We start from the raw sequence: 25,402 nt of genomic DNA, 5'->3' as shown, positions 1-25,402 counted from the left end.
CTAATGAGGAGCATGTACTGTATATGGTATATCCAAAGTAAATTAGCATAGAACGAGCTCATTTTGTGGAGTGGAGCCATGCTTTTGAATGCTTTCGATCAAGCATGCTTGTTTTGTTGGCATGGAAAATTGCAACATTACTTTGCTGTTTGAGTTGACGTTACTCGGTGAAACCGACAGAATTCGGTTGGTCCTTATTAAAGGAAAGAACTCAGTTCCCATCCCTATGTGCAACGCTTCGTACCCGCATGTCATTGTCTCTGGTGATTCGGCTGAGTTCGTCTAAGGCCATGACGTAGAAACACTCGCTGAATATGGTCCTTTGTACTTTCACTGCTTGACCGTCTCGTGTCAGGCAGAAAGCACACTACCACTGACCAGTGCCGCTAGAAACACGAGCAAACTTCCTCTACTGTATATGGTATATCCAAAGTAAATTAGCATAGAGTGAGCTCATTTTGTGGAGTGGAGCCATACTTTTGAATGCTTTCTATCAAGCATGCTTGTTTTGATGGCATGGAAAATTACAACATAACTTTTATGTTTGAGTTGACGTTACTCGGTGAAACCGACAGAATTCGGTTGGTCCTTATAAAAGGAAAGAACTCAGTACCCATCCCTATGTCCAACGTTTCGTACCCGCATGTCCTCGTCTCTGGTGACTCGGCTGAGTTCGTCTAAGGCCATGACGTAGAAACACTCGCTGAATATGGTCCTTTGTACTTTCACTGCTTGACCGTCTCGTGTCAGGCAGAAAGCACACTTCCACTGACCACTGCCGCTAGAAACACGAGCGAACTTCCTGAGGAACGTCCCTCCTGAAATGGAAGTGGAAATAATCATTATTTCATACCATAGCTACAGGTTGCAGTCATGTTTAATCACAGCATTATCTGTTAGCTGCTGTTTGGGTTTGCATCATTTACTGCGGAAGTTTACCAACTGCGGCCCTTCGGCCCGCAAGAAGTCATGACTTTAATAAAGAATTTAACCCAAAGGGAGAGTATAAACATTTTAGTTGTCTGACAACTTGGATGTTGCTATTATGCCGATATCTAGTGGAAAAAGTAAATAATTAAGGTAAATAAACTTTAATTACGCAATAAATTGAAGTATTAACTTATAAAACCCAATGCAAACAACCTTCACTAGTCATGGTGCAAAGAAATAAAAAGTCAAATTACAAACCAAAAGGTCAACAAACATGGTCACACATAAAAACAACCTGCTCACCGAACTTTGTGCATGATAAAAATGTCCAGGCACCATAAAAAACATCTAAATTACACACAGCCATTACAAGGCATGATGGGGAAAAATGCAAAACACTCTCCATACTTATCCGTGTTTGGCACATTTTAGCTGCTTGATATTTCTGATTGATTACAAAACTTTAAGGAGGCTGTCTGGGAAGTAAACAAGGTATGACTCCAACTTTCACAAACTCTTAATATCCAACTAAATTGATTATACATTCATATATGTAAATATATATATATATATATATATATATATATATATATATATATACTGTATATATCTATATATATATATATATATATATATATATATATACTGTATATATCTATATATCTATATATATATATATATATATATACTGTATATATCTATATATCTATATATATATATATATATATATATATATATATATATATATATATATATATATATATATATATGTAGGTGTGGGAAAAATCACAAGACTACTTCATCTCTACAGAACTGTTTCATGAGGGGTTCCCTCAATCATCATGATTGAGGGAACCCCTCATGAAACAGTTCTGTAGAGATAAAGTAGTCTTGTGATTTTTTCCCACACCTACATATTGCGCTCTACCACGGTATCGAGCACTATTCTCTGGATAATCCAATCAAGATATATATATGTATATATATATATATATATATATATATATATGTGTATATGTATATATGTATATATATGTGTGTGTATATGTATATACACATATATACATACATATGAAGAGGCGGAGCCGGCGAACATTGATTTAAAAAGTTACTTAAATATAGATGAAGTAGTACGTATAATCTTTGAAATAGGGGTATTGATTAACATTTAATGGAGCTATTAATGCTGTGATTTTAAACGCAATATGCAGAATTGGACTAGGCAAGAGGACAACGACAAGGCTGTGACAAAGTAACAAGAAAACAACTCCTAATTTACAAATCACTGAAGCAAAAATATCAAAAGAACCAAAAGGTCAAAAATCAGCTAAAGTATATTCAGCTGTGGTTGACCTTCCTTTTGAGCTCCAGCAAGGGGAGGAAAGAATCCTCAACAGACGTGAGACCAGAAAGTTGGACGGTGCTTCAAGGCCAGTCTGGGGGGGAAACTGTTTCTTCTGGGACCAGCCTGGTCACTGGGCTCGAGAATTTCAGAGCATTTCCGAACAGGAAAGTTTCCGTTGTGCCGCCAGACGAGCACGAAGGTGTGACAGAGGGCGCCCACAGCAGAAAAACCCGAGCAGGAAATACAGACAGGCCCCATGCTGGACATAAGTGTCAACGGACAATGTTATCAGTTCGTGATTGACACTGGTGCCACCCACTCATCTCTGAATGCAGAGGTACCAAATAAACTGTGTGCTTCCCTTTTGAAGGTCGAAGGCTTCGCTGAGGTCACCATAATGTTACCTGTCACCAAACCACTTCCGGTGTCAAGCGAAATAAGTGCTCGCTGTGAAATAAGTGCCCAAGCGTGTCGGGGCATATACTGTATTTAGCGCCTTAAGAGCGTAATATATGCTCACCCTATTGTATACAGTGTGTATGGGACGGCTTGCCAAATAAATCCTCTGTGGATTTGCTGATATTGTTAGCTAAAAGAAAAACCGTAGCATACCAAAGTTACTGAGATGTATATTGTCTTAGGCTATTAAATATAGAGAAACAGCAGGATGAAACAAATAATATCAGTAGTTTTAATTTTGGTGAGTTAAGATTTTAAAAATAGTGGACGGTCTCTCTCTCCCGACACACACGTTGGTTTGACAATGACGCTGCCCTGCCCAAAAACTACCCGGTGCACCTGTGGACTGCGCAGGTGCGCGCATGCGCACGCCCCCCCTGAGCACTTATTTCGGCTGGGCACAAATTTGGCTTGACACCGGTACAAATTGCTGGACAAACACTGAAGCACCCCTTTGTGGTCGACCTGCACACACCGTGCCTGCTTGGTAATGACCTGCTTTACAAACTGTACCCTGACATTCAATATCGCACAGAAGGGACCTTCCTGATGTTACCTGACGGTACAACCACCAAGCTGCGACACCACTATCAAGGCTCCTCCATGAGCATGAGCTCATACCACAGCCTGAAGCACAAGAAATGGCTAACACCTGCTGAGTACCCCAACTCCTGCTCCAACTGTTCTATCAGTGAAAACCCTGGCTGACTGAGCTGTTTCCGTGTGTACCACCACCCGCTCCGCCATATGTTATGATAACCAGTTAGTCGACTCATACCAGGAGGCGTTTGACTCCTTTATATATACATATATATATATGTTGGAACTCAAGGTGTGGCTGCTCATGTTGACATATCTTTGCAACAACTAGCACGGTATAAGATGGACACAAATGCTGTCCCACATTGTTCCCTTGCTCTCTGTCCCGCTTACAAAACCAAAGACTTAGGTCCAATGATGAAACAGGGCGTAGCTGCCGATGATTGAACTGACACACGAATACTACATTTTCAATTGTTTCAGTTGTCTGTTAAACACATAGCTATGGGCTGCACTTTGGACACCCCAGCTGTAGGCTACAAGGGGCTAGCAGCTACACAAGAGCTGAGCTAAAACTACACATTACCTTTAAGAATATCAAATAATTATAGTTGCTTATTACATGCAGAAAGTCGCAGAGAAACAAGTCTGATAGAAAGTATTCAGTAACAAACGTGTCCGCATCATTCAACTTTCTACAACATGAGCTTGACTTATCGAATTATTGTGGCTACCAGGTGTGGTAGAATGTCAAATTGCTACTGCAAAAGCATCCGCCATAAGGGTAGTGTTTTTGTAGCATTTGTGTCAATATAAATATAAGCCTATTTTGTCACTTTCACCATATTGAATAATTTACATAAATGTGGGGTTGATATCGCTAAGGGATCCCCTACCCTAATACCACCCTCCAGTGGTCCGCAGAGGCTGAAGAGACTTCGTTGACCTCAAACATGACCTGCTCTTGCTGTATTTGACTATCAGCTGACCTTTTTCTTAGATGTTTCTGAAAGTGACTATGTTTTTTCCACAGGACCCATTTCGTCCCCCAAAAAATTGGTTGACATTGACCCTTCCTGGTGCACCACACTGATAGATGTCTCCAAAATAGGCCCTTGGGCACAGGCTGACTTATTCTGGTATTGTGGGGAGCACAGATTGTACATTAGAATCCCGACGTCAGCCGTTAGTTTTTGTGCTATGGTTAGACTGTTGACCCCACTCACCCTAGTGGGTACCGAATTAACACCCCTTGGAACTCCTGTTTCAGCGGCCTCTTTATCTTCCCGCCGACGCCGTCATGTTCTATCTAGGAGGAGTGTAAGGGGCTTCATCCATTTGATGAGAAACCCTGATGGTGTTTACTTTGATGCAATAGGGCAACCAAGGGGGGGTCCCCTCACAACATAAATTGTGGTGTGAATCCTGTGCAGGTTTCGAGAACCTTCCTATCATTGGTGCTATTTTCCCTGTGACTGCTACTAAAAATGTAGAACGCATTAACTATGTTTTTTATAATCTGTTGAGACTGACCAACCTGACTCGTGACGCTGTTGAGGGACTTGCTGAACAACTTGCCCAGACCTCCCTCATGGCCATCCAGAACGGCATATCCCTTGACCGCATCCTAGTCAAGGAAGAAGGTGTGTGTGCAATGTTTGGTGACCAATGCTGTACCTTCCTTCCTAACAACACCGCCCCCGATGGCTCGGTCCAGAGGGCTTTCAAGTCCTGTCTAAGGAACTTACTGAAATTTCCGGTGTCTCTGACCCCTTCAAAGAATGACTCCAACGCAACTTTGGCAGGGGGCCTGACCTAATTAAGTCTGTCCTGATCTCCATTGTAGTTTTCTTGGCCATCATAGCCTCATGCGGTTGCTTTATTGACCCTTGTGCTAGGTCTCTATGCACCCGCATCATTGTTAAAGCTGTAGAAGGTCAACCCCACCCTGTTTCTGGGTTTGCTATGTCTCTGAAGGGGGTCAAGCAAAGAGGTGACTTTCGAGAATTGCTACTTTCCCTCGCTGACCATGACGACTTTGACGTGGACTCCCTCCATCTATCTCCCATGTAACTATGCTTTTATTTTAGTGCGAGCATGCTAAAACTTTAATGTGGGGCAGGTGCTTTAGAAGTTTTGTAATTGTGTTAGAGATCTTTTGTAGAAGATCTGAAGGGGGATTGACGGAGATAAATATCTACATATATCCATATTCAAGAGTTATTTATTTTCTTTTTTAGTCATATTTGAAAACAGCTAAGTTGTGCGCTTGTGTTAACCTTGAGCTTGGAATGTGATGGGTAGCCATAACATCCTTCTTATCTTTTCTAGTCCCAGGCTTAGGGGGAGAATAGATATGTGGATTCGCTCTGGAGGGGAAGGGGAGAGGGACTAGTGGTATATTGAAAAAGACAGGACTTCCGGAGTGTTTGCAGATCAACTTGGGCGATGCGATTTGAATGGGTTGTTGATAGATTGGTCTCTCCAAAGCTTTGGAATAAAATGTCAAAATACCTATTCTGTCTAGGATTCATTTAAAATCAGCTTATGTGTCATCAAAAGAACTTGGGGGTGACCAGCAACTTAAATTCCCTCTAAATTCTGGTCCAAACGCAACAATATACATATACAAACCCTGTTTCCATATGAGTTGGGAAATTGGGTTATATGTAAATATAAACGGAATACAATGATTTGCAAATCATTTTCAACCCATATTGAGTCGAATATGCTACAAAGACAACATATTTGATGTTCAAACTGATAAGGTGTGCAGGCTAATTGGGAACAGTTGGGTGCCATGATTGGATATGAAAGCAGCTTCCATGAAATGCTAAGTAATTCACAAACAAGGATGGGGTGAGGGTCACCACTTTGTGAGCAAATTGTCGAACAGTTTTAGAACAATATTTCTCAACGAGCAATTGCAAGAAATTTAGGGATTTTACCATCTACGGTCCATAAAATCATCAAAAAGTTCCAAGAATCTGGAGAAATCACTGCACGTAAGCAATGATATTATGTACTTTTGATCCCTCAGGTGGTATTGCATCAAAAACCGACATCAGTGTGTAAAGGATATCATCACATGGGCTTAGGAACACTTCATAAAACCACTGTCAGTAACTACAGTTGGTCGCTACATCTGTAAGAGCAAGTTAAAACTCTACTATGCAAAGCCAAACCCATTTATTAACAATATCCTGAAACGCCGCCGGCTTGGCTGGGCCTGAGCTTACCTAAGATGGACTGATGCAAAGTGGAAAAGTGTTCTGTGTTCTGACAAGTCCACATTTCAGATTATATTTGGAAAAAGAGGACGTGGTGTTCTCCAGAACAAAGAGGAAAATAACCATTTGGATTGTTAAAGGCGCGAAGTTCAAAAGCCAGCATCTGTGATGGTATGGGGGTGAATTAGTGCCCAAGGAATTGGTAACTTATACATCTGTGAAGGCACCATTAATGCTGAAAGGTCCATACAGGTTTTGAAGCAACATATGTTGTCATCCAAGCAACGTTATCATGGACGCGCCAGCTTATTTCAGCAAGACAAGTGTTACAACAGCGTGGCTTCGTAAAAAAGAGTGGGGGTACCTTCCTGGCCCGCCTGCAGTTCAGACCTGTCTCCCATCGAAAATGTGTGGAGCTGTATGAAGCGTAAAATACGACAGCGGAGACCCTGGACAGTTGAATGACTGAAGTTCTACATAAAACAAACATCGGAAAGAATTCCACTTTCAAAGCTTCATTAGTTGCCTCAGTTCCCAAACGTTTATTGAGTGTTGTTAAAAGAAAAGGTTTTGTAACACAGTGGTGAACATGTCTTTTCCCAACTATTTTGGCACGTGTTGCAGCCATGAAATTCTAAGTTAATTATTATTTGCAAAAAAAATAAAGTTTATGAGTTTGAACATCAAATATCTTGTCTTTGTAGTGCATTCAATTGAAGATGGGTTGAAAAGGATTTGCAAATCATTGTATTCGCTTATATTTACATCCAACACAATTTCCCAACTCATGTGGAAACAGGGTTTGTACACGTATATATATATATATATATATATATATATACGATTCTAATTCCTGGGTGACGATTAATAATCGAGTCTCGATTCAAACCGATTCTGGCAATGTATTATTTGGTATAACAATAATAATACAACTTTGGTGTAGGTCATCGGTTAGACAAGGTTCTTCTGCTTCCATGGCGTGACTTAAATATGTATTTTTAAAAAGTAATGACCTAAAAATGTCTTTTGAAAAATAGATTTCATAAAGGAAATATATATATATATATATATATATATATATACATAGATAGATAGATAGATAGATTTGTATAAATATAAGTATATATATACATATACACACATATATATATACATATACATATACGCACATAGACTGTATATATATATATATATATATATATATATATATATATATATATATATATATATATATATATATATATATATATATATATATATTGATATATTGACATATTGACATATTGACATATTGACATATATATATTGATATATATAGATGTATATATACAGTATATATTTACACATTTGTATGTATGTGTGCATGTATACCTTTTTCAGCCCAGTGTAGCCCCCCTCGTCAAAATGTTTTGGGCACTCCTGACCAACTGGATCAATATTGGTGACAGACCCGAATCAAAGTGGCAACCATGTGACCGTTTATCATGGTGCGGACTTGCTTGCTTTAGATTCCAGCAATCAAACATGTAGATACTCAGTAACCATCAACATGATGAGGCATGTTACGAAAGAGAAACCTGATTCCCAGCACAACACACCACACTCATGTTCTTATTTTGCTTAGTCACATGATCAGTTTGCTCCATGTTCAGCAGCGTTTGGTATATGGATCTATTCCTGGCGGCCCACCACACATACCTCCACAAATAGATCTAGCTCAAGTAGAAAGATCAGGATCATTAGCGTTCGAAAATTAGCATACTTGTCGCTATATTTATCGAGTAATCAGAAACTCTAAACTTGGCGTGCACAAAAAAAATTGCTTCACATAGGAATCACGATTCTTCTTCTTCGAGATTCAAAATCGATTCATCATTTTCAAAAATCTATGAAAAACCAAAACATTATTGCAATTTCAAATAAGTAATAAATAATATAAATGATTAAAAATATAATTTTATATAAATATATATATATTTTTTTTTAATAATATAAATAGTTAAAAATATGTTTTAAGGGCATCTTCATGCAACCAGAATAAGTGTTTTAACCTATAACCTTTTTTCTTAAAAAGTACTAGTACCGGTTAAAAGTTAAAGTACCACTGAGGCACTTGCAGCACACACAAATGTGTGGTGAAATTAACCTCTGCATTTGACCCATCCCCTTATGCCTGGGAGGTGAGGGGAGCAGTGAAAAGCAGCTGTGGCCGCACTCGGGAATTATTTTGGTGATTTAACCCCCAATTCCAACCCTTGATGCTGAGTGCCAAGCAGGGAGGTAATAGGTCCCATTTTTATAGTATGACTCGGCTGAGGTTAGACCTCACGACCTACCGATCTCAGGGCGTACACTCTAAGTCACGAAGCAGGCTCAAATGTAATGTAAATTACAAAATTACCATAAAAAATAAAAAATACATTATGAATATATAAAAACTTAATATATATACATTTGGTTTTGAAGCTGTTAAAAATATAAGGCGTTAAAAGTAAAGAATACAAATAGATATATGACTAACTTGTATCACTGTTCTTTGGCTAAGGAGGTATAGTGTGAGCTTTTGGGAAAAACTGTCATTGTTTCAAAAATAATAATGCATCAAAAATAATTATTGACCTATTAAAGGCTGCAATTCCGTTTTAGAAATATTGTATATTTTGTGTATATATATATATATATATATATATATACACACATGTGTATATTTATACATGTGTGTGTGTGTGTGAGTGTGTCTGTGAGAAAAAAAAAAAAACACTACATATTTTTCAAAACCTCACATCTATGGATCGGTCTGAGGCTGTTGAAAAAATTAAAGCGTTGAAAATTTAAAAAATAAATAAAAAAAAGGATTGGTTAGTTTTATCACTTTTTTGAGCACGTCCATTAAGGAGTGTGAGTTTTTGGAAAAAAGAATGCATACAAATCTGTCTTTTTCTGAATTACTTACCTTTTAAAGGCTGTAATCGCCTCATCCAAAGTATTCAATTTTGCAACTCATTTGTGTAAATATTATATATTTGTGTTTTTCCAATAATACATTTATTTTCTCTTGTATTTATGTGTCCAAAAAAGCAACAAAAACATTCCAAATACATCAAAACTTTATGTCTATGGATATGTTTAAAGCTGTTGAAAAATGTAAAGCATTGTAAGTTTACTTATAAGACTTTTTAGAGTGTGTCCGTTTTTTTGTCGCTTTGTACTTTTAACATAGTTTTAAATGAAGAAGACTCAAGAGTTACGCACAATGTAAAAACCACCCATCCCGACCCCTCCCTTTCCACTTGCAGGCGAGTCCGCCTTGTGACAAAAAAAAAGACAAAAAGAAGCGACATAAGAAAGTTTGTTTGTACTTCCAAACAATGTAAAAGAAACCAATCAGCGACGGCACAAAAACTCTCGTTTTCGATCTCCTGAAGACGATTGACGCGAGACATGAACGCACGTACCTGCTTTGGCTGCTTCCAGGATTTCAGGCCTGTGGAAACGCTCCAGTGTTCTGTATAGGCGACAGTACATCCACACCTTGGAGACAACCACATTGCGTTAAAAAACAACATCTTTCTCCGCACAAGTCACATGCGATACCGCTGATTCTCTTTCCAATCCCATACCGAGTTCATTTCAGGCCGATACTTTGTGCAAATATACCTAATGTGTTTGCTAAAATGGAAAACATTTTCAAGTAACAACATCAAAAACAACAGTACAAATGTAAGAAGTAACAGCAAAACATTTGAATATATAGAGAAAAAGCTAAAGTTTTCAAACTAACAATTAATAATAATATATTCGTAGTAACCTAAAACACAATGTTTCGTCTTTAAATATATACAATCTATTTTCAGCATTTGTTTTTATAAAAAAAAGTTTAGACACGGATCTAAAATATTACAAGGTCTCAAAAAAATACAATTTAAAATACTATATATATATAAATACAATATATATATATATATAAACTATGAATGAATTTGAAACATTTTTGACACACATGCAGTTACGCAATCATATTATTATCATTATTATTATTATTATTATTGTTATACTCATACATGGGAAAAAAAACTGTACAAATATAACAAAAAAGAGCAAGAAATTTGAATATAATGAGAAAAAGCTGACCTTTTCAAAATAAAAATATTAATAGAAGTAATCTAAAACACAATATTTTGTCTTTAAATATATACTATCTATTTTCAGCATTTGTTTTATAAAAATGTTTAGACCCCCCCTGATCTAAAATATTAGAATCCCTCAAAATAAAACTAAAATGCACATTAAATATAACCAACGTTTAGTTAATTAAAAAAATAAATAGTATTAACTTGTGAATGAATAAAAAGAGCAAAAAAATGAAGGTGATAAGAAAAAGCTGTACTGTTTAAACAATTAATCATAGTAAACTTAGTCAACTATAACACAATGTTGTAAACTATTACTAACTTATGAATGAATTTGAAAAATTACGACAACAACAAACACTGTTAAATGTGTAACTGAACATTATTTATTTTTGTACATAGTTCTGGGATCAGTCTCTTTTGCCTTTCACAGAGCTATTTAAGACTCGTGTCATAAAGCGATGAAGACAATAGGAGACACTATTATTCTCTAGAATGACTGTGAGTAGTCAAACAGATAATAAGTATTAGGGCGTGCAATGAATCCATTGTCTTTGTCGCCTTCTACAGCATTTACGATCTGCTTGTCAGTCCAGCAACATGTTGTGTGTGGCTTCCACGGCCACACGCACACGACTGCAAAGCATACTGGGTGACACAGAGTACACTAATGGTTGTGATATAAACAATTTTAACACTCTCAGTAATATGCGCCACGCTGTGAAGCCACACCAATTAAGAATGACAAACACATTTCGGGAGAACATCCTCACAGTAACACTACACAAACGCAACACAACAAATACCCATAATCATTTGTATTCATGACAATTCCTGACATACTGGGTGACACAGAGTACATTCATGGTTGTGATATAAACAATTTTAACACTCTTAGTAATATGTGCCACGCTGTTAAGCCACACCAATTAAGAACGACAAACACATTTCGGGAGAACATCCTCACAGTAACACAACATAAATGCAACACAACAAATACCCATAATCCTTTGTATTCATGACATTCCCTGACATACTGGGTGACAGAGAGTACATTAATGGTTGTGATATAAACAATTTTAACACTCTTAGTAATATGCGCCACGCTGTTAAGCCACACCAATTAAGAACGAAAAACAAATTTCGGGAGAACATCCTCACAGTAACACAACATAAACGCAACACAACAAATACTCAGAATCGTTTGTATTCATGACACTTCCTGACTATTTTATACACCCCGCTAGCAGCAAATCCCCCCCGTGCGTCGGTAAGGTGGGTGGGGTTGGGGGCGCGGGGGTGTAAAATATATTCAGGACGTATCACAAATACAAAGGATTCTGGGTATTTGTTGTGTTGCGTTTATGTTGTGTTACTGTGAGGATGTTCTCCCGAAATGTGTTTGTCAATCTTGTATATTTGTGGCTTCACAGCGTGACGCATATTAGTAAGTGTTTAAGTTGTTTATATCACAACCATCAGTGTACTCTGTATCACCCAGTATGCCTTTCAATCTTGTTTGTGTGATTGCGAAAGCTGCGCACAACATGTTACTGAACTAACAATCAGTTTGTACATGTTGTTGGAGGTGTCTAAGGAAATAGATGCACAGCACGCCCATATTCTTGTCATCAGGATTATTGGACACTTGATAGTGAAGGGATCAGTTCTTTTGACTGCACTGAATCACTGGAATCAGTTCATTAAATTGATATATTGGAAAAATGTGTTCACCGAATCATTTCTGTAGCAGCAGTTATGTGTAAAGGTCGGCTAATCATGAGTCAGTCAGTAACAGCTTCCTCAGCGGCAGATCTTGGTGTGTGTCAGTTCGCGAACGACACGCACAGTGACTGAACGAGATCTTCAATGTGACGTCCTCCTCCGCGACACAGTCAGTACTCTGTGTCAGTAGGTTCGCGAATCGAGAGTCCTGATTCTGAATGAGTGAGTGAGTGCAGCGCGAACGTGATTTACGTCCTCAGCGACAACCAGTCAGTTCTTGTAGTGGGTTCGTGAAGCGAGCCTGAATCACTCAGCTAAAGTTATGTGGGCCAGAGGGCGACAGACGTGAATCGCTCATGCAAAAACAAATATTAAATTAAGAAATCCTTAACAAATGCCAACATAAAAACTAAATGTTCTGTAGCAAAGAAAATGTAAATTTAAATATGCAAACAAAAAGAAAATAAATACCTTCAAAATAAAACAAATAAATTCAGAGCCAGAAGTGCCAAAATAAAAACTAAATGATCTGTAGCGAAGAAAATGTAAACTTAAATATGCAAACAAAAAGAAAATGAATACCTTCAAAATAAAACAAATAAATTAAGAGCCAGAAATGCCAACATAGAAACTAAATGTTCTGTAGCCTGCGTTTAAAAATATAACAACGAGATATCAACTTAAATGTACAAACAAAAAGAAAATAAATAGGCTACCTTAAATAAAACAAAACAAATATTAAACCAAGTGCCCGAAATGCCAACATAAAAACTAAAATTGATGTAGCTTACATTTAAAAATATAAAAATGGAAATATCCACTTATATATGCAATAACAATTTTTATGTGTTGAGATAATGGGGACGGGGCGCGTGTGTGTTTGTTTTCATGTGGTTTGAATGAACATTAGTCGTTAGCTTGGAGAATGAATTGAGAACGGATGCCAATGGCATGAAACATGTATATATATATATATATATATATATATATATATATATATATATATATATATATATATATATATATATATATTTATATATATATATATATATATATATATATATATATATATTCGTCGGTAAGGTGGGCGGGGTTGGGGGTCGCGGGGGTGTAAAATATATTCAGGAAGTGTCACGAATACAAAGGATTCTGGGTATTTGTTGTGTTGCATGTGTCTCACACCTACATAAATATATATATATATATATATATATATATATATATATATATATATATATATATATATATATATCCCCGCGACGGGAGGAGAATCACCCGCGGCATTAGAGAGCGAGAGCGTTGTCGTTCACTGAGTGATTCAGGTCGTTAATCCGCGGTGAACGAATCGTTCGCTCAGTCCCTCCCCCCGCCCCCATGATGAGTAGCTCGCTGCGTCGTTCGCCGACGTCGAGGGTTCAGTGAGTCACAGAATGCGCCAGTTCCACTCATACTGGCATGGTCGCGGCGGAGCTCAACTGAACTGAGGAAGGAACGAATCATGAAGTGATTCGGTTCAGTACATTCACTCAAAAGATTTGTTCGTCCGAACAAATCGTTCACGAGCGACTCTACACTAATAGTCGAGAGAACGTTAGCGGCTGTCATAGTTAAAGTCATAGTTAACCTAATTTAACTACATTTGGTTGTTTCAATTAAAATTAAGCAGGTGAGGGATTTTAACGACTGTTTTCCCCTTTTGATGTTTTTTTCACATTTCAACTTTTCTTCAAGGAAATAATGGCGTTAAGACTAATATTTTAACACTTACATTATTGTGCAGTCATTAAGGAACAAATCTGAAATCTAATTTGTTAAGATTGGCATGGAATCACATAGACGCTGGAATATGATTGGACCAAAAACAACAACAACATACTGTACATGTAGCCTGCTGGAAGTAGTGCAGCCAAGAGACATGCTACAAAATGAAAACAATTGACTGTTAGGAATACATTAATACAGTGAACAAATATTACAATTTAAACTGTAAAAATAGTTCTTAAGCTGGTTTACTGGTTCATGCAAATGCAATAATTTTAGATAAACGACAACAGCAGAACTCCTCGTGTTATGTAACTTTTTTAATTTCGAAAAAAAAAAAAAATCATGAGCAACCATAAAAATTATTATTTCCAAGACAACCCAGGCAGAAACATCATCTCCTGTTACAGTATATATATATTTTTTTTACAAAATAGTTTTCTAAACACATTCATCATCCCCATCCTTCCGACATTTCTTCTACTCACTGACGCTGTTGATGACGACAATTTACAACACCTACTCCTGGCAGGTGTTGCCCCATTTATTTACAACACCTACTCCTGGCAGGTGTTGCCCCATTTATTCCAGCGTTTTGCCTCCTTAAGTATCTGAGCTCTGTAATCACCATAAATCAGGGTTTTTAAAACTCAGAGTTTTAAGACCCAAAATGGGTCAAAATTTCCTTTTTATTGGCCCACATAAAATGTGTTCCTATATTGTAGGCACACACTTCCTGACTATTTTATACACCCCGATAGCAGCAAACCCCCCCCCCCGTGCGTCGGTAAGGTGGGCGGGGTTGGGGGCGCGGGGGTGTAAAATATATTCAGGAGTGTCACGAATACAAAGGATTCTGGGTATTTGTTGTGTTGCATTTATGTTGTGTTACTGTGAGGATGTTCTCCCGAAATGTGTTTGTCAATCTTGTATATTTGTGGCTTCACAGCGTGCCGCATATTAGGAAGTGTTAAAGTTGTTTATATCACAACCATCAGTGTACTCTGTATCACCCAGTATGTCTTTCAATCTTGTACATGAAATTGCGGAAACTGCACACAACATGTTGCTGGACCAACAATCGGTTCGTACATGTTGTTGAAGGTGTTAAGGCAATAGCTTCATGGCACGCTCATATTCTTGTGATCAGGATGAACGCTATTGGATAGTCGTGAGAACGTTGGCGGCTCTAATTGTTTGCGATACTCTGTGAAACAGATTTAAATATCTCTGTGAGTGGTAAAGGCGGCCGACCTCTGATGTATTTCAGCGGGCGGTCGGCACATCGGGCGGTTGGCGGTCGGGTACAGTCCTGATAAAATGTTAATTCGGGTGGATGATGACTTTGGTGATGCGGTTGCGGATGTTATGATTGCCTATCCGCGCATCTCTAATATATATATATATATATATATATTTATATATATATATATATATATATATATATATACATATGTATATATAAAATAGTTTAGACACCCCTGATCTAAAATATTAGAATCTCTCAAAATAAAAATAAAATACAATTTAAATTTAACCAAAAGTTGGTTAGTTAACTAAAAAAATAAATATTACCTTATGAATGAATAAAAAGAGCAAAAAAAGGAATGTGATGAGAAAGCTGAAATTTTTAAACAATTAATCATAATAAACTTAGTTAATAAAATAATACTTAAATTACAACAATGATAATATACACTCTTAAATGTGTAATCTGAACATTATTATTTTCGTACAGGCAGAATTTGAAACACTAGGTTATGCACACAATCATACCATTATTATTACTATTATTATTATTTTTATTAAAAAGTACAAACGGTATTTAATGAGAAAACGCTGAAATGTCCTAACTAAAAATTGTTAATGATCTACTTAGTCATCTATAACACAATGTTTTGTCTTTATATATATTATCAATTTTTAGCTTTTTTTTTTTTTTTGGATGAAAACGTTTGAACGCCCCAGATCTAAAATATTAGAAGTTGTCAAAATATAAATAAAATACATATTAAATATAACCAAAGTTTACTTAGTTAATTAAAATACGAAATAATGTAAACTTATGAATGAATTAGAAAAAATACAAAAACAATAATAAACACATGTGTAACTATGCAGTTACACACTCATCATTATATTATTATTATTCCATTCTTACATTGGAAAAAAAAAAGAAGTGAAAATATGACAAAAAAGTACAAACTGTAATTAATAATAAAAGGCTGAAATGTTACAACTCACAATTAATAATAATATACTTAGTCATCTATAAAACAATGTTTTGTCTTTAAATATATATGATAAATTTTTAGCATTTTGTTTTATAAAAATCTTTGGACACCCCTGATCTAAAATATTAGAGGCTCTCAAAATAAAAATAAAATACATGTTAAATATAACCAGAGTTTAGTTAGTTTATTAAAAAAAACAACTAAATTATATTAATTCATTAATCGATTTGAAAAATGATAACAGCAATAAAAAACACTTAAATGTGTAACTGAACATTAATATTTTCCTGCAGGCAGAATTTTTTACACACTCTGTTATGCAGTTACACAGCCATATTGTTATTATTATATTATTATTATTATTATTATTACATACTTACATGGAGAAAAACAACAGCAAAAATGTAAGAAAAAGGTATTTCATGAGTAAAAGCTGATAAAATAATAATTATTATTAATATTATTAGTCAGTTATAATATAAAGCTGAGACAAAATTAGTTTTTAGCATTTTTCAAAATAAAAAAATATCATATCATCACACTCACCTGTCTACCTTGCAGCCAGACATACTTCAGTTCATCGTACACCTTTCCGTTCTTTCCGATACAATTAAAGAAGCCGCTGAAAGGAGAAGGAGACTTGGGTCAGGAGGAATAAGACGTGACGTTTATACACGGCCCAACCAGGACTTCAATGAAAAAGCAAGCAAGCTTGTCTGCGGTACCCGTAAACGGGGTCATGGGAGTGCTTAAGCCAGAATTCCATCACATTGTTCAGCTCTGTGCGGATCTTGTGTCGGTACTCCTCCAGCTTCAGAACAGCCATGGTTCCTTTCTGAAGAACAGTGACCCGTAGATTCAGTTTAGATTATAGAAACTCATCTGAGGTTTCCTGCAATCTAGGTCAGCGCACCTGAGGCACATACCCACATGCAGGAACGGTGACATGATGTTTACCTTAAAACCAGACAGCAGTTGATGTACTTAGTCACGTAGTTTTGAAGGCGGTTTGTGCCCTGAAGGCCACTCCGATTTGGCCGATCATAGAAATTTCAGTACTGTCGTTACATCGTGATTCGGGATGGATATCGTTAGGACTTTATCGATATTCTTTATTGTTGCTGCTATTCATCAGCACTCGTGATTCGGGATGGATATCTTTAGGACTTTATCGATATTCCTTATTGTTGCTGCTATTCATCAGCACTCTTGTCTGTACTATATGTCATTGGTGTAAGTAGAGGTTGTGCACCAGGAAAATTATGTAACATCTCACAGCAGGGCAGTCCTTTATCTACACCTGCTTTTTAAGTCTTAAACAAGTCAACCATGTTTTCGAGGGCTGTGATTCAATTATTAGGGGTAACGATTCAATTCAGATTTGATTTTTGATTCAACACGATTCTCGATTCAAAATCAATACAATGATAATAACATGACATGACTACATCTTTCCATAAAATAGATAAAGAGCTCAAACACATTTCTGTATTACTTAATAGAAAAGTGGTTTTGTTAAATAAAATTATTCCAAAATATTTGACTTTTAATTAAGCCAAATAACAATAAGGCAACAGGAGAAGTACCCAACACTTTTATTTTTTTAAATAAATCTCTACAGCAGATCATCAACAACATAATGTGTCCGAGTTGCTGAACAGGACAGAACTTTTTTTTAAAAAATAAGAAAAAACAATAAAATACATACACATTTATACACACAATATATATTTATATATATATATATACACACATACATAAACACACACACATATGTATTTGTATAGATGTATATACAAATAAAATATATATATATACACACACACCCGTATATATATAAATATATATATATATATATATATATATATATACATATATATATATATATATATATATATACACACACATTTATCAATATACACACACACATATATACATATTCACATATATATATATATAATATATATTTATGTGTGTGTGTGAGTATATATACACACACACACACACACACACATATATATATGTTTAAAAAAATATATATAAATATATATATATATATATTTATTTATTTGTTTTTTTAATATATACATAATATATATGAAGTCGTGGTCAAAAGTTTACATACACTTGTGAAGGACATCATTTCATGGCTGTCTTGAGTTTCCAAAAATTTCTACAACTCTTATTTTTTTGTGATAGAGTGATTGGAGCACATACTTCTTTTTCACAAAAAAACATTCATAATGTTTGGTTCTTTAATGAATGTATTATGGGTCTTCTGAAAATTTCACCAAATCTGCTGGGTCAAAAGTATACATACAACAACATTAATATTTGGTTAGATGCCCCTTGGTAAGTTTCACTCCAATAAGGCGCTTTTGGTAGCCATCCACAAGCTTCAGGGAAGCTTCTAGTTTAATTTTTGACCACTCCTCTTGAAAAAATTGGTGCAGTTCAGCTAAATTTGTTGGTTGTCCGACATGGACTTGTTTTTTCAGCATTGTCCATATGTTTAAGTCAGGTCTTTATTAAGGCCATTCTAAAACCTTAATACTAGCCTGATTTAACCATTCCTTTTGACATGTGTTTGGGGTCATTTTCCTGTTGGAACACCCAACTGCGCCCAAGACCGAACCTCCGGGCTGATGATTTTAGGTTGTCCTGAAGAATTTGGAGGTAATCCTCCTATTTCATTGTCCCATTTACTCTCTGTAAAGCACCAATTCCATTGGCAGCAAAAATGGCCCAAAGCATAATACTACCACCACCCTGCTTGACGGTAGGAATTGGTGGTCCTGGGATTAAAGGCCTTACCTTTTCTCCTCCAAAAACATACTGCTGGGTATTGTGGCTAAACAGCTCAATTTGTGTTTCATCTGACATCACATGGACAAAGACAAGACCTTCTGGAGGAAAGTTCTGTGGATGACTACCATAAGCGTCTCATTGCAGTGAAACTTGCCAAGGGACATGTAACCAAATATCAACTTTGCTGTATGGTCACATTTTCAGTACACCCGTAATAAATTCATAAAAGAACCAAACTTCATGAATGTGTTTTATGACCAACAAATTTGTGCTCCAATCACTCTATCACAAAACAAATAAGAGTTGTAGAAATTATTGGAAACTCAAGACAGCTATGACATTATGTTCTTATGCAAGTGTATGTAAACTTTTGACCACGATCGTATATCCAAATAAATGTTTTTGAAAATGATGAATGCAGGTGGGTTACGCTCCAGCACCCCCAAGGGGCCAAGCGGTAGAAAATGGTTGGATGGATGTATGAATGAAAAGGTGTGAGCAAAATGTGTGTTTAAAAAGGGTGTCAAGTTATATGAATGTGATGTACCGCATGCTCAAACCGAACTGAAATGCTGTCAAACAATGTGAAACAGGGGTCACCATCGCGGTGCCCGCGGGCACCAGGTAGCCCGTAAGGACCAGATGAGTAGCCTGCTGGCCTGTTCTAAAAATAGCTCAAATAGCAGCACTTACCAGTGAGCTGCCTCTATTTTTAAAATTTTACGTATTTACTAGCAAGCTGGTCTTGCTTTGCTCGACATTTTTAATTCCAAGAGAGACAAAACTCAAATATAATTTGAAAATCCAAGAAAATATTTTAAAGACTTGGTCTTCACTTCTTTAAATGAATTCAGTTATTTTTTAACTTTGCTTCTTATAACTTTCAGAAAGACGATTTTAGAGAAAAAATACAACCTTTAAAAGGATTTTAGGATTATTAAACACATACCTTTTTACCTTTTAAATTCCTTACTCTTTTTTCCTGACAATTTAAATCAATGTTCAAGTTTTTTTTTATTATTGTAAAGAATAATACATACATTTTAATTTAATTATTAATTTTAGCTTCTGTTTTTTTGACGAAGAATATTTGTGAAATATTTCTTCAAACTTACTATGATTGAAATTCAAAAAAATTATTCCGGCAAATCTAGAAAATCTATAGAATCAAATTTAGATCTTATTTCAAAGTCTTTTGAATTTCTTTTAAAATGTTTGTTCCGGAAAATCTAGGATAAATAATGATTTGTCTTTGTTAGAAATATAGCTTGGTCTAATTTGTTATATATTCTAACAAAGTGCAGATTGGATTTTAACCTATTTAAAACATGTCATCAAAAATATATATTTATTGTGAGAAATCATTAAGATGATCAGTGTTTCCACAAAGATAAATATAATTTATCATTAATAATAACATAGAGTTAAATCTAAATTGTGTGAATTGTGAATTATATTTATATAGCGCTTTTCTCTAGTGACTCAAAGCGCTTTACATAGTGAAACCCAATATCTAAGTTACATTTAAACCAGTGTGGGTGGCACTGGGAGCACGTGGGTAAAGTGTCTTGCCCAAGGACACAACGGCAGTGACTAGGATGGCGGAAGCGGGAATCGAACCTGCAACCCTCAAGTTGCTGGCACGGCCACTCTACCAACCGAGCTATACCGGCAAATTGGCTATTTTTGGCGATTTATTTAAGTGTGTATCAAACTGGTAGCCCTTCGCATTAATCAGTACGCAAGAAGTAGCTCTAGGTTTCAAAAAGGTTGGTGACCCATGATGTGGAAGAAAGGTATGACTGCTAAAATTATCCACCGCAAGGGGGCGAAATTGGTGCCATGGCTGACATGCAGTCACGTACTTCCCAGTGCCTTGAAACTTCATCACTAAATTTTGTTAACATATTTTTTTCATTTTTACATCAAATAATGCTGACAAAATTGTGTTTTTAAAAATAGATTTATATAAAATACAGTGTGTAAAATAATAACTGTAGTGTATATAAATTAAATGTATAAAATTCAGTGCAGAAAAACTTAAAATTCAAAGATTCACTTCTGGTGAATTAAGACCAAAGCATTCGAGCTCTGTCTCAGAACCAGCCAATGAGATGTCAAGTTTGAAGTCACGTGACACCGGTCTTTCAAAGCAGGAAAAAAAGGGCAGTTTATGCAGCAGCACTACACGCTACAACAGACCAAAACATAATAAAATATTAATCCAGCCCGGCTGTATTTTTTCCAAAATCGAAAAATTATTCTGACGGCCAGAATATGCACTTTTGAGAGACATACGGGTTATCACAATAGTCACAGGAGCCCTGTGCAGACACGCCGAGTGGGCGGGGTTAGTTTACAGCGCACGAGAGAGTCCGGAGGAGGAAGATTTACATTTAGTATTTTATACATTCTGCAGAAAAGGGATATATCGAATATGCGGATATGTTTTGCCATGATCCGCTTTTATCTGATTTTCGCACGCAATCTAGGCATTTTTTTTTTTTTTTTTTTTTCAAAAATGCACAGCGAGTTTGTTTACAGTGTTCACAAAAAGGACCAAGTCACATGAAGACAAACAGATTACACAACAAAATGTACACGCACAACTTAATCGAAAATTAACCTGTCAGGCGTGCACAGTCGAGAAGTGTCTTCTTCTTCTTCTTCTTACCGTCGCCGTCCTGCGCCCGTCCCGGCTGTCACGTGATCACAACAAGCTGCCGGGTCGACAAATGAAGGCGGAAGGTCTCCTGGTGACGTCAGAGTCACGAGACACTAACGTGGAAAACTCTGAGGCGCTTCAATCGAGTGAAATGGGACACAATTAAATACATGTTTTAACATATTATGTTTAATGTGCCATTGCAATAATTAGTTACAACTAACTATTAACATTTATTAAATGTCAAAAATTTATTGAATTTAAAAGTTTATTTATAAATGATGTAATTATTTGATGATTTGTTGAATTATTTCATAAACATGGCTGTGCCTCAGCAATTAATTTCATCCGTCAAACTTGGCCATCAAAGTCAGTAGGCGGGGCTAACAGGAATGTAGTCCATTTATTGCTTTGGTCTGACATCTTTCAAAACATAATATTTTTCGGGGAGTTGCTGGTAGGTATTTTTGACATTGCGGAGTACGCGGAAAATAAAATGTTATCAGTTCATGCAGAGGAATTTATTCAAGAGGTCGGATTATTTCCGGACTTTCACTCCGCAACATATCGAACCCGCCCACTGACGCAATAAATTCATGATTCGCTGACATGTTCATGAAGACCTTTAATGATTTCATTAAATTGTTTTTGAAATCACAATTAAATTAAATGATTAATGACTTAAATATCAACAATAATCGAATGTATACTTATAAAATTACTGTAAAAACCGTTCAAAGATTTTTATAAAAAATGCATTTTGTAGCTCACTTCTCCCCTTACATTTGTTTTTATCTTTAAAAAAAAAAAACGTTGCTGTTGGCCTGTTGCACTGTGAGATTTATCTGGCATGTAAAGTGCAATACAAACAATACGTATTATTGTTATTCTGCAAACATTACGTGAGGAGGAGAAAAAAAAACATTGTGCTTCCACACACCATACAACACATTCCCCCCAGCCGATGCAGCACCCTCCTCCTCCACCGCTTCTACACAGACAGTCCTCTGTGTGGACCAGGTCAGAGGTCAACTGAGGAAGCTAGAACCAAGCAGCAGGCCCAGACAAGGTGTGCCCCCAACTCCTGAAGACCCGTGCTGCAGAACTGGGTGAACCACTCCAGCGGGTTTTCAACCTCAGTCTGCAGCTGGGGAGAGTGCCGACCCTCTGGAAGACATTGTGCATCGTTCCAGTTCCCAGAAAGAACTGCCCCACTGAGCTGACCGACTACAGACCAATGGCGCTCACTTCTCATCTAATGAAGACAATGGTGCGGCTCTTTCTCATCGTCCTCAAAATGTCCAGAACAGCCTGCAGTTTGCATACCGGGCAGGCATTGGTGCGGATGATGCTATCCTTTACCCGCTGCACCGAACCCACTCACACCTGGATAAGGGAAATGGTACTCATCATGTTCCTGGACTTCTCGAGTGCCTTTGATACTATCCAGCCCCGCATTCTCCAGGACAAGCTGGACATAATGCGAGTGGACCCTTGCCCGATGGTCTGGATTTCAAACTACCGCACCGATAGGTCACAGTACGTCAAACTGAAGGACATTACGTCTGACACTGATCAGCAGCACCGGAGCACCGCAAGGAAGGGTGCTGGCCCCTCTTCTCTTCACTCTGTACACTGCTCACCTCTGCTACAACTCAGACCTGTATCACATCCAGAAGTTTGCGGATGACACAGCCATCGTCGGGTGCATCAGGAACGGCAGAGAGGAGGAGTTTCAGAGCCTGGTGAGGGACTTTGCTGTCTGGTGCTACAGGAACCTATCGCAGCTCAATCAGTAAAAGACCAAGGAGCTGGTCATTGACTTTGGTCAAGTCCAAGGTCACAACCTATTGTGATCGAGGGAGTCGAGGTACACACCGTGGACTCATTCAAATACTTTGGGGTGTGCGTGGACAACAAGCTGGACTGGACTGTTAACAAGGACCACTTGTACAGGAAGGGACAGAGCAGGCTTTACTTCCTGAGGAGACTGTGCTCCTTCAACATTTGCAAAAAACCTATTGTGGATGTACTACCAGTTCGGTTGCCAGTGTTGTGTTCTACATCGTAATGTGCTGGGGGGGCAGTACATCTAAGGACAGCTCCAGACTGGAAAAACTGATCAGGCGGGCCGGCTCTACAATCGGAATAAAACTGGACTCACTGGTGACGGTGGCAGAGAAGAGGACTGTGGGAAAACTTGTGAGCATTATGGATGATGCCAGTCACCCTCTGCATACCGTTATCAGTAGCCAGAGGAGCCTGTTCAGTGCTAGACTAAAAAAACTAGTTTGGCACACGCCATAAGACTGTACAACTCCTCTTTGGAGGCAAGGTGGGATATGGATGACAGGGGATGCAAAATATTAATACTGAAAAAAAATGCATCAAAAAACAGTGCAATTAACATTTTCATAACATGCCACTAATGCATAGTTTCCCTTGTTGTATTAATTTTACTGTTATATTTTTGTTGTGGATTTTTATTCTTACATTTTCTATTTTATTTCCATTTATACCCCCATTATTTACTATTCACTTTTTAAATTTGATCTCAATTCTGAACACTACTGCTGTAATTTATTTACCTGAGGGAACTTTCCTGAAAGAATCAATAAAGTACAAACCCCGTTTCCATATGAGTTGGGAAATTGTGTTGGATGTAAATGTAATACAATGTTTTGCAAATGCTTTTCAACCCATATTCAATTGAATGCACTACAAAGACAAGACATTTGATGTTCAAACTCATAAACTTTATTTTTTTTTTGCAAATAATAATTAACTTAGAATTTCATGGCTGCAAAACGTGCCAAAGTAGTTGGGAAAGGGCATGTTCACTACTGTGTTACATTACCTTTTCTTTTAACAACACTCAATAAACGTTTGAGAACTGAGGAAACTAATTGTTGAAGCTTTGAAAGTGGAATTCTTTCCCATTCTTGTTTTATGTAGCACTTCAGGCGTTCAACAGTCCGGGGTCTCCACTGTCGTATTTTACGCTTCATAATGCGCCACACATTTTCGATGGGAGACAGGTCTGGACTGCAGTCTGGCCAGGAAAGTACCATACCACACCAACTTTATTTATAAAGTCCTTTAAAAACAACCACAGTTGAAGAACAAAGGGCTGTACACCACAAAGAAATAAAAGGCAAAGGACAGACAAGAAAAAAAAAACATTTACAAAAGAAGTAAAAACACATTGAAATGGCAAATACAAATTACCCTAAGAAACAATGTGTTGGATAAAAAGCAGCTAAAAAATTAAAAACAGTAAAAAAATTTAAAAGTTAAAAACAGTTCAAAATCTCATGCTGGGTTGAAAGCCAGTGAATAAAAATGGGTTTTAAAAAAGGTCTTAAAAATAGCCAAAGAAGGGGCCTGTCTCACATGGAGAGGGAGATCGTTCCAGAGTTTGGGACCCGCAACAGAGAAGGCTCTGTCCCTTCTGAGCTTGCGCTTTGATTTGGGGACCTCCAAGATCAGATGATCAGCTGATCTGAGGGACCGGGTGGGGGCATAGAGGTGGAGCAGCTCAGAGAGGTAAGGTGGGGCAAGACCATGTAAGGATT

The 25,402-nt window shown here is 37.0% G+C and overlaps 1 protein-coding gene across 4 annotated transcripts in view; it reads right to left on the bottom strand.

Moving 5' to 3' along the window:
* renbp (renin binding protein) overlaps positions 1-21,946 on the bottom strand; it is a 36,301-nt gene extending 14,355 nt beyond the window's left edge. The window contains exons 1-5 of one of the 4 annotated variants that reach the window (XM_061903131.1): positions 21,789-21,946; positions 17,080-17,189; positions 16,901-16,976; positions 9,960-10,035; positions 640-818 (exon numbers count right to left, since the gene is read on the bottom strand). In XM_061903131.1, coding sequence (XP_061759115.1) covers positions 640-818; positions 9,960-10,035; positions 16,901-16,976; positions 17,080-17,180 — 432 coding nt within the window. In that variant the 5' untranslated portion in view covers positions 17,181-17,189; positions 21,789-21,946. Of the gene's footprint in view, positions 1-639; positions 819-9,959; positions 10,036-16,900; positions 16,977-17,079; positions 17,190-21,769 lie in introns of all 4 variants that reach the window. The other 3 variants (XM_061903132.1, XM_061903133.1, XM_061903134.1) reach the window with 3 other exon arrangements.
* Positions 21,947-25,402: the final 3,456 nt, after the last annotated feature.

This window comes from Nerophis ophidion, linkage group LG06 (genome assembly GCF_033978795.1).
Source record: "Nerophis ophidion isolate RoL-2023_Sa linkage group LG06, RoL_Noph_v1.0, whole genome shotgun sequence".
NCBI classification, from domain to species: Eukaryota; Metazoa; Chordata; class Actinopteri; order Syngnathiformes; family Syngnathidae; genus Nerophis; species Nerophis ophidion.
Note: the sequence above shows the minus strand (reverse complement) of the source record. Positions and strands in the feature narration are given on the sequence as shown.